Source organism: Alosa pseudoharengus, unplaced genomic scaffold (genome assembly GCF_046254945.1).
Source record: "Alosa pseudoharengus isolate Yale_2024_CS ecotype anadromous, Long Island Sound unplaced genomic scaffold, YU_APseudo_1.1 YU_APseudo_1.1_scf_6, whole genome shotgun sequence".
NCBI classification, from domain to species: domain Eukaryota; kingdom Metazoa; phylum Chordata; class Actinopteri; order Clupeiformes; family Clupeidae; genus Alosa; species Alosa pseudoharengus.
Genome location: NW_027468848.1, coordinates 33,218,346 through 33,229,143, shown reverse-complemented (window position 1 = coordinate 33,229,143; position 10,798 = coordinate 33,218,346). Strand labels below are relative to the sequence as shown.

Genomic DNA, 10,798 nt, shown 5'->3' with positions numbered 1-10,798 from the left:
TGGCACTTATATGGGCAGGCCTAGGTTACATGAAATTAGGCTAGTAGCCTACTATTTAAGAAATAAGTTCTAGTCAATTTGCATTCCTGTCCCTTTCCCTTTTCTTATCTACAATCCAGTCTATGGAGACATATTTGTATTACTATTTGTTTATTAAATAATATTTGTGTAAAATAAATATTCTTTTTTATATAATTTGAGAGGCGAACAAATTATCGGAAAAAAATGTTGGAATGAGATCCAGAATATTCCCGATTATTCAGAGAACCGGAAATTACATCAGTGGAAACTTTTCCCCCATCTTGCCTGGTGGTGGTGGTGTTGACACATAACACTTAAGCATTTTTCTTAGACGGCGTGGACAACAGAACGGGAAAAGGTAGGCAGAAATTCGTTTTCAGTTGCTTTCATATGGTGCTAGCTTTATTTAGGTATTAATATTGTTTGCGAACTTACAGTTGTGTTGTCGAATACCCCTAGCAATGTTATGAAACAGACCTCGCTCGCTTGCTGTAACGTTAAGCATTACCAGCTAACGTTATGCTATCTTATGCTAACGTTGTTAAACATTAGGCTAACGTTATTGTTACTATTTTACATTAACCTATGATAGTTAAGTCATGGCAAATAATCTTGGTCGATACGGTGTAACGCATTGTAATGAAAGTCGTAAAGTTGTTGAGCACTCTATCTACTGTAGGAATAACTGTTGACAGTCCTTGTTAGTGTCGCCCAGTATTAGTCTAAATTAAACTCAGAATAAACATAGCGGCAGTCAGTTAACGTTAGCTACTTTCGTCCTTCTAGCTCCCTTCATCTGTCAATCTGATATTGAGGGAATTTATTTCAGCAGTAGAATACGTCGTGAACAGTGTGCATGTCTAACTTTTCCTTGTATCGCGTATTCGATTATTCCTTGTTACATTTTAATAAGAAGGCAATCAGTTAGCTAGACTATTTATGACGCACAGTGTCACACACTAGATTACGGGAAACGCACTGACTGACTTACCAGCAGAGATAGGACCTTGCCAGCAGTCGCTGGACGGCACAATGCTTCGTCCACCCTCGCGTGATATTGTTCATTAGTCTAAGCTCCATGGAATTTTACAGCTCTTGACTTGGAATCCTCCTGTGCTCACATAATTAGAAGATTCTAATATTAACCATAACAATGTAATGCATTCTAAATAGGCAAGAGTGATTCTAAAGCAAGCATTTAATTGTAAACAGAATGTCTAGCAACCTAGCAACAACCACAAATAAGAATGTTCATCCCAAGAAACATTTGTAGAATAGACACATTGGTGCTGAATTAAAGTCCTATATTTGAATTTGTCTTTTCAGATGAAAGTTGTGTATTCCTCCTCCGATTGAGGGTATTATTAAAGGGTATATATTTGTAGATAGAGAGGGTATATAAGAGGGTATTGTAATCGGTCTGTCCTGTGTGTCACCGTGTCTTGATCCTCCTTATGTGGTCGTGTGGATCGGATTCGGATCCCGCTCAGAATGCAAATGCTGGACTTAGGTTTCACTTTGGTTAAAATTACTTGACTGGTGCAAGTGTGTGCATTCGCCTGACTGCTCTTGTTTCTTTTAGAAAAGCAGGTTTATAGTCGGTAACATAATCTAGATTAATCAAAGCAATCAGCTAGCTATACTGGGCGGGCTTACAATATTCTGTCTCCGCTCTTTTAGCTGCCACAACATGTTAGCTTTATGGCCTCTAACCTGAAGTTCCATTTACTTTAGACTAGTCTTATATCAGTTTCTCCTTTATGTTACATTATCTGCTCGTGCCACTCCCCCTATGTCATCCTGTCTCATCTAGCCATTAAATGTATAACTTAGATTGGATAGATCTTGCTATTGTTCAGATACAGTGTTACCATTATTATTTCTACCATGTATCTGAGTTCTGCAGCATTTAGTTATAATGATTATAATGTTTTGTGAATTGTTTGTATTTTTTTTTTTCATTTGTTAAGTGATCTTGGGTGTCTTGAAATTCACTTTATAGATACATTGCATTATTATTATTATTATTATTATTATTATTATTATTATTATCATCATCAGAACTTTTCTACAACTATCTTTCACACTCTTTTCCCACAGAAATGAAGCCTGTCACACTGGTGGTTCTCTCCCTGGCTCTACTGGTCAGTGTGTCGGCCAGAAGAGGTGGTGGAGGGGGATTCAAGGGTGGTGGATTCAGCTGGGGCCGCAAGACCTCCTCCACTGGCTCCCGCACTAGCAGCAGTGGGTCGTCATCATCTTCGGCAAGGCGACCAAGCCAGTCACAGCCGGCAAATTACCCGCGGCAACCGCAGAACCCTCCGCAGAACCCTCCGCCATATCCTGGAGCTGGAGCACCGCCTCCTTATCCGGGAGCAGGTGCCCCACCCCCTTATCCAGGTGCTGGATCTCCGCCCCGTTACCCAGGAGCTGGTGCCCCGCCTCCTTATCCTGGAGCTGGAGCCCCGCCCCCATATCCTGGAGCAGGTGCACCTCCCCCTTACCCTGGCAGGCCCTCATACCCAAACCAGGGATCCTACCCTGGTGGTGTGTACCCTGGGAGGGCTAACCCATACCCTCAGCCAGGAGCTGGCAGTTACCCTGGCAGGGTGAACCCTGGCGGTGCAGCCAATCCATATCCAGGTGGGGGATCGTATCCTGGGTATCCAGTGAGGGGAGGTGGGTATGCTGGAGGCGGATCGTACCCTGGTGGTGCTGGAGTCGGAGCAGCTGGAGGCAGCTACCCTCAGGGCAACCCTTACCCCTACTGGAACCCTAACAACAAGATCATGAGTCCCGGCTACGGGGGCAATTACGGTTACGGCTCCCGGGGCTACGGCCAGGGCTACGGTCAGGGCGGCTCTCCATTTGCCCATTCCGTGCAGAACATGGGCTACAACCCCTCTGTCCAGTCCAGGGGCTTTGGCCGGCAGGCGGTGATGGCAGCTGGTGCTGGAGCCGTGGCTGGCATGGCCCTGGGCTACGGCCTGGGCAGCTTCCCACGTCCCCACTTCCACTTCCATAACCCCCAGGAGGAGTACTACTACAACAACTACATGCACCGCCGCTACGGCTCCAGCTACTCAGGCAGGCCCCAGGAGGGTGGTGGAGGTGCTGGTGGAGGCGGTGATTCTGGCCAGGCGGGCGCGGGCGGTGAAGGGCAGGGCGGTCCAGGCGGCAACCCCCCTCCGGTTCTGCTGAGCCCCCCACCGCAAGGCTACGACACGTTTATGGACAGCTGCATGAAGAGGAGCGACCTGCTGCGCAGCAAGAGGAGCCTGCGGCAGGGTGGCGGCATCGGTGGAGAGGAGCCCATGGCGGACGAGCCGGTGGCCCTGGCACAACAGGCCCCCGAGGAACGCACCAGCAGCGCCCCAGCGCCTCTCCCCGCTGACTCGGAGCCCATTGGCAACGTCAGCACCGCAGCAGCGGCCCAATCCCAGAACGACACAGACGGGACCCCGGGCACCACCTCCAACACCACTGTTGCCAAGGAGGAGAGCAAACAGGAGGAGGTGGAGGAGGAGAAGAAGGCAGAAGCAGAGGACGAGGTGGTCAGCATCATGCAGATCGGCTACCCGATGCTGATCGAGCAGCTGAAGGCCCGCAAGTGCATCGAATTCTACATGGTCTACACCGAGCGTGTGGCGCAGCAGCAGCAGCAGGAGTGGCAGGAGCAGCAGCAGCAGGTCGGAGAACGAAACAACAACGACTACAAAGCCCGCGGTGGAGGGGAGAAGCTGGGGCCCCTTAACCAGGGCGTGATGCTTCTGCTGTCTAGCACCGTCTCACTGCTGCTCAGCCTGTTGCTCTTGCACTGAGACCACCGGCCTATGGATTTTTGACATGCAGGGAAAAAAAATCTGTCATTGAATGCACTAATCAACATTCAGGATGAGGAGGCTGTTGAGGTTAACTAATTCACTAGAGTGTTGCAAAGCTATCGAGATAACGTTGCAAAAATGTTTGCACTTACAGTAAATTGACAGTTCAACTTATTAATTTAATAAATAACTTATTGGATGTTTAGAAGAAATAACAACAATAATGTTGAAGAGTTAACTGATTTGAATTTTTGTTTTTTTAAATGACACTATTTTCATGTAGTCATTTTTCAGACTGGGAGAGAGGGAGGGATTAGTGTACCCTAATGGAGAACTCAACAGAAGTTTCTAAACCAGGACATTTAACCAAGGAAGTTAGCAAAGTGCTGTAATCTGCACTTTAATATGCACTCACTTCTTGAGAAAGATACAGTCCCTGGAGTCATTTAAGTCACATGACAAGTAGATTCTGAATAATGACGCCATAGAGGAGATATATTTGTCTCCCAATGTCACTGGCCAGGTGTAAATAATCACCAATAGCCAACACTGCTACATGTTATTGGTGTTAAAGGGAGTCATGATCTTGATATTTGGAAAATGCGCATTCTCATCAGGAGAAATACTTTGCTTTAAATTGGTGTCTGGGGGTTTTTTGCCAGCATAATTCATAATTATCGTGTTGGCAGTACCTACAGTAGCCTAACTAAACCCTGCTCCTCTGTTCTTGCGCTGCACTGATAAGCAAACAGTTCATGGTCAGCTACTGTATTTGCAATACAGGGAGAACTATAATCTGAAGGAAATAATAAGACATCTTGTCTGTAACTGTCCCTGTAGAGACTGAATCTTCACTTGAAATTGTTTTAAATTATGTATAAATTATTCCTAAACTTCTCAACGTCATCTTGTCCCTTGCAATATGAAAACCCTAAAGCGATTTCTACTGTAAATGAATGTAGGACTGAGCTCACATTTTTATTATGGAAAGCCAATTAAGATAAAGCATGATTAAGTCAAACTGTCCCACTTACAATCTAAATTTAGCATGAAACTAAAAATAATGTATTGTACCCAATGTAGATCATGGGATCTAACACAAGCTTGATTTTTGGTGTGAATATTTCAGCTTTAAACATTTAACATAGAATGAATGTAAAACAGTGCAGTGTCTGAGTTGGGATACCACTTATCAGGATGACATTTCGTCTTAGGTCACTCTGTGAGTGCGAAAACGTCACTGGCAAAAACGTGCTGGAAACTGTGGCTGTGCGTGGATGTCTTTGATGTGTTCTTTCTCTCCTGCTCATGTGATCGACTGCCTACTACTGAAATAATTGTTTGTTTTGTGAGTTGTTGTTTGTTGTGTGTGTTTTATTTATCATCAGATGTTCTCCTGATCACCGTGGTGTTGTATTTAGGACACCAGTAAGCACACATTGCTCATTGTCAAGCCTGGGTTTGTAATATCCAGTCACTAGCTGAAGACTTGGGTCTTCTCATTACATTTCACTCCACTAACCTCTCCCTTCGCTTGTCTTTGTTCTTTTTCATTTGTTTCATTTGTTATATTTTTCATCAGGTTTGGTCAGCTCAAGGTTCCTTTGTGGACAAAGACAAGTGTAACAGTAGCAAGCGGGCACAGGGCTATATGCAGTGAAGAACCCTCCCTCACAGACACCTGAAGAGAGGTGCTAGTGAAAGACGTTAGCATCCAATTGTTTTAGCCCTCCTTGCTAGCCACACCCTCCTCTCATGGTGGTGCTGTGGGCTTTAATCCAGGCCAGCGAGGGATTGAAACGTCAATATAACACAGGTTACATAGGCAGAAAGAAGCCACTGTAATGCATGGAGCAACATTTCATGATTTTTGAAGCAGCCATAATGTAATGTTATGCATACCGTTATGTTCTATGACAGAAAGTTTTCTTGATATTTACATGCACTTTTATAGGTATGGTCTCAAAGGTACAGTCCTTTCAATAACTGTACACAACGCCAGATTTTAAGGTGAATTTAAAGCCTACTCTTTTTACTGGATTGAACTAAGACTTTAATGTCTGCTAAAGAAATTAATGTTAAAAAATCAGAGGTTCTAGAGTAGGTTGACACCCTTGTCTAACTTTCTAGCACTCCAACTGAAATGGTTTATAATATTTCCTAGCTGTTTTCACTGCTAGCATCAGATCAAATCGCTAGATCATCCAGCTAAAATTGTTTTAACTTTAGTGATATATTTTTGCTGCTGGACATATGTTCTTTGATCCTGTGAAAGGTCTAACATGCTCTTGTCTCTGCTGTAGATTTGTTGGTGTTCATATAGTGTGCTGTGCACAATGAGAGTTTATTTTACAATTAGATGTCACTTGTGTTGGACTGTATGTAAAGTCTGTGGTTTTGAGATGAACATGACTGCTGTCTGAATTGTATTTTCACTTTGTTCCATTATGGCTTACGCCAACTGGGATTACTGTAGCAAACTGCCAACACTGGCGATATATTTTGTTTGAATGTCTTTTAAAGATAAACAATTTTTATAACCTGTGTTTGGACCATACAATTTGAACGTAATGTTGTTCCTAATAGTGCTGTTGCCTTTCTTTGATCTTTTAGCTTGTGAACATTCACCTAACAGTAATGCTATCTTATGGGTAGATTGCCTTTGCCAGTCTAATTTAAGATTTTGATGTAATGCATATGTTTAAATCAGTGCATGATTATCTGAAGTCTGTATGACTACTTCTAAATCTTTCAGCTCTGCCACCTACTGCAGTTTACAGTTTGAGAGCTGCGTCATCAAATAAAGACCCTAAAAGACAGTGAAAGTAAATTAAGAAACTACCATGCATTATTCAGTTCGCGAATGGTTAAACACACACTCCATCATGGAAAAACTACTAATTGAAAAGACAAAGTGTGTGTCAATATGTTCTTTAGAGACCTCTTCCTCGTCGACCCATTTCCTAAAGCTGGCTCTTTTGTGTTTGGGTGGCATTGTTTCTGCCTAGAGACTGTTCTGTAAATAAAGTCACTTGGATTGCTGAACTTGAGAGGGGATTCTTTATTTCCATTCATCTCTCATTCATCAGTTCAGAGCAGGGTATTTCAGTGGCTTAGTGACAAACCTGGCTAAATTAACTTATGAGTCAATGATGCACCTACAGATATAAAATAGAAATAGAAGAGTTCTATGATTTGTTTTGCTAGGAGAATGAAGTGAGAGGGAATGAAATGTAAATTATTATCTTTACATGCACCTTGGCTAACCCTGTTAGCCAAACTTGACACATGTATAAGAGATATAAAAACATGGATGACAAACAACTTCATGCTTTTGCACTCAGATAAAACAGAAGTTATGGTTTTAGGTCCTAAAAAGATGAGGGATATCATATCCTCATCACAGGCTACATATAGTGATCTTCCACTTCATTGTGGCTCTTTGTCAAGCGGGACCTGTGTTAAAAATCTAGGAGTTATAATTGACCAGGACCTATCACTAAATAATCACATAAAACAGATCACCAAAACTTTATTTTACCACTTAAGGAACATTTCAAAGATAAGGAAGTCCTTATCCTTATAGTCAGGTAGAACTTTGTGGAATGTGGGCATAAGTGTGACATAAGGTATGAATGCAATTTTTTTGCATAAATTGATAGGTAAGGGGGTGTCCTTTTAGAATCTGACGGGTCCAGCTCCGGCACCCTTGGGCATTTTCTTTAAAATGGCATCACCTGCCACACACCCTTTTTCTTTCTTTTTGATCATAGAAAATCATCTAAATAGACATTAACATATCAACCCATCATGTATGGTATCAAATTAAAGCTCTTGCAATACAGAAATCAGCTTTGACCATAAAAAAGTAGAAAAAAATAGTTTAGAGTTCCCTCCAGAGAACATAATACCTTTTGCAAAGTGACCTTTAAGGTCAAATTAGGTTCCTTTTTGCCGCATAATAGCTTATACCTCTAAATCGTGTCATGTTTGGTAAAACATTTAATAAATTATGGAACTGCCATGTAGCTTAATACATACAGGAATACAATCATTCAATAGTAATTAATTTTAATATGAATATTATAGCAAGTCTGATGTACCACCAACTTGCTGGTTAGTTAGCTATGAAGGTATATTATGAAGGTATATTGGGTGCAAAAGTGGCGAGCACATTTAACTGCAGATTTTGCATGTGCACACTAAAGTCGTAAATGTGTAACAGTAAAGTTGAAGTTGTACATATTTTTTTATATCTTGTTAACACAAAATAGGGGCTACGGGTTCACAAATCCTTTTTACAGGTACACAAATCCTATCCTGTGAGTCACAACTTTCAAGAGTCACGCACTCGACACTTTTGCTAAATCGTTGCAGCGCAGTAGGTGCGAAACACATTTGCACATCCGTGTTTCATAATCTGAGAACATGCACAACATTCGTGCATTTGTAAACCCAAATGTGAACTAATGCATCCGAAGTTGTGCATCTGTGAAATAATTTCTCATTAATAAAATTCTACAGATCGCTTTGATTTTCTTGCACGACTACAAGTCAATTGATACAAGTGCTCGAATCTTCTTCTACGAGTGACGATACTTTTGCTCCTGGCTAGGTGATATAATAGGAGCAAAACGATTTGTATGTGTGCACGTCGAGCGAATCGATCGAGAAAACAAGGCGGCCGGATCTGGATCGCGCTCGGACTACCATTGCCTGCTCATAAGGTAAGTAACATGATAATAATATGAAGAAAGTTATCTTGTTTGTTGGTTTACATTATCATGACAGCTATGTTTAGCTTAGTTTACCTGCTTGCTAAATCCTCCAGTGCCAGATCAAGCTAGCTATCGCTAGATAAATAACTAGTTTAGAAGTACAGAAATATAACACTGCCCGTCCAAAATCGTTAGGACACACAATCTGACACAATCGTTCTGCAATTTTCGAACAGCTGACTTGTATCTTGCACGAAGACTATTGGATAGTGCAAGGCAAGTTAGCAATTGTTTGCTGTGCAGACATTATGAATAATAAGGTCGACTTAACACCGCACACCGCAATATTTTTTTCCTCGCTTTGTGCAAAGAAAAACTATAAATCGTGTGTCCTTCATTGATAAGGAAACATACTGAGGTTACTTACTTTATGAGCAGGCAATGGTAGTCTGAGCGTGATCCAGGATCCAGATCCGGCCGCCTTGTTTTCTCGATCGATTGCTCGACGTGCACACATACAAATCTTTTTGCACCTATTATATCACCAGAGAATGTCTAATAAGGTCACCTAGCCAGGAGCAAGTCACTCGTCACTCGTAGAAGCAGATTCGAGCACTTGTATCAATTGACTTGTAGTCGTGCAAGAAAATCAAAGCGATCTGTAGAATTTTATTAATGAGAAATTATTTCACAGATGCACAACTTCGGATGCATTAGTTCACATTTGGGTTTACAAATGCACGAATGTTGTGCATGTTCTCAGATTATGAAACACGGATGTGCAAATGTGTTTCGCACCTACTGCGCTGCAACGATTGGAGCAAAAGTGTCGAGTGCGTGACTCTTGAAAGTTGTGACTCACAGGATAGGATTTGTGTACCTGTAAAAAGGATTTGTGAACCCGTAGCCCCTATTTTGTGTTAACAAGATATAAAAAAATATGTACAACTTCAACTTTACTGTTACACATTTACGACTTTAGTGTGCACATGCAAAATCTGCAGTTAAATGTGCTCGCCACTTTTGCACCCAATATACCTTCATAGTTAGCACGTTAGGTTTAATTTCCCTTGAATCAGTCGCTGAATTTCATATTCATAATGCTGAATTTCAATTTCATAACTGTCCTCGGATTTCCCCCCAGAATTACAGACAACAATATTTTTTCATCCTAACATTTTTTAATGCTTTAAAAACAGACACCACATGATGAATGACACGTATCATTTGGAATTACAACAACAAATATAACAACAAATCAGGTTTATAGCCCAAGTATACTTGCATATATAAGGAATTTGGTCTCTGCATTTATCCCATCCGTGAATTAGTGAACACACAGTGAGATGAAGCACACAATGAGCACACATGAGGTGAAGCCCACACTAACCCAGAGCAGTGAGTTGACTTGCTACAGTGGTGCTCGGGAAGCAGTCAGGGAGCAGGTGTCTTGCTCAAGGGCACTTCAACCGTGGTTGTAGGCATGGGAGAGCAGTGCTCTTCAACCACTCCCCCCCAAAATTTCTCCTACTGGTCGGCAACCCTTTGGTTTCAAACCCGAAGCCCTAACCAGTAGGCCACGGCTGCCCCATATCAGGTTTATTGGCCAAGTATACTATACCAGTACGGGAGCATACTCCACAGCCCTATGTCCCCTAACCCTAACCCACACCTCAGGCCTAACCCTAGCAATGTGGGAACAGAGGGCTGACTCCACCGATACAAGGAATTTGTGCTCTGCATTTTACCCATTCGGGGGTAGTGTACAACACACCCACAGTGTACACCCATTCAAACACACACACCCCCTAGAGCAGTGAGCACACTAGGAGTACACATACACACCCGGAGCAGTGGGCAGCCCTCATATGGATGTGGGAGAGCGCTGTTAAGTCACTCCCCCCACCCACATTTTTCCTACTAGTCGGGGATCAAACTGGCCACCCTTCAGTCACAAGTCCGATTCCCTAACCAGTAGGCCATGGATGCCCAAAGTAATTGACATTAATGCTATGGCTGCATAATTAGGAGACAAATGTTATGATTTGTTGGCTGTTCATGCATTGTCTGGTTGTGACAGTGTGTCATATGTCAGTGTGAGGATATGGCAGGGAAAACCTCAGCAATCAATTTGATGCTCAAGTGGAATCTTGATTTGAAGAATTTTACAGATGTAGAAGCTGATGAGCATGAAGGCAGGAATGGATTTCCTTTCTTGCCTCTACTATGGAAAGA

The 10,798-nt window shown here is 42.4% G+C and overlaps 1 protein-coding gene across 1 annotated transcript; it reads left to right on the top strand.

Moving 5' to 3' along the window:
- Nucleotides 1-306: 306 nt before the first annotated feature.
- On the top strand, nucleotides 307-6,890 carry LOC143105487 (uncharacterized). The gene is made up of 2 exons (XM_076269444.1): nucleotides 307-379; nucleotides 2,122-6,890. The coding sequence occupies exon 2, from the start codon at nucleotides 2,124-2,126 to the stop codon at nucleotides 3,840-3,842; it is 1,719 nt and encodes a 572-aa protein (XP_076125559.1). The 5' UTR covers nucleotides 307-379; nucleotides 2,122-2,123; the 3' UTR covers nucleotides 3,843-6,890.
- Nucleotides 6,891-10,798: the final 3,908 nt, after the last annotated feature.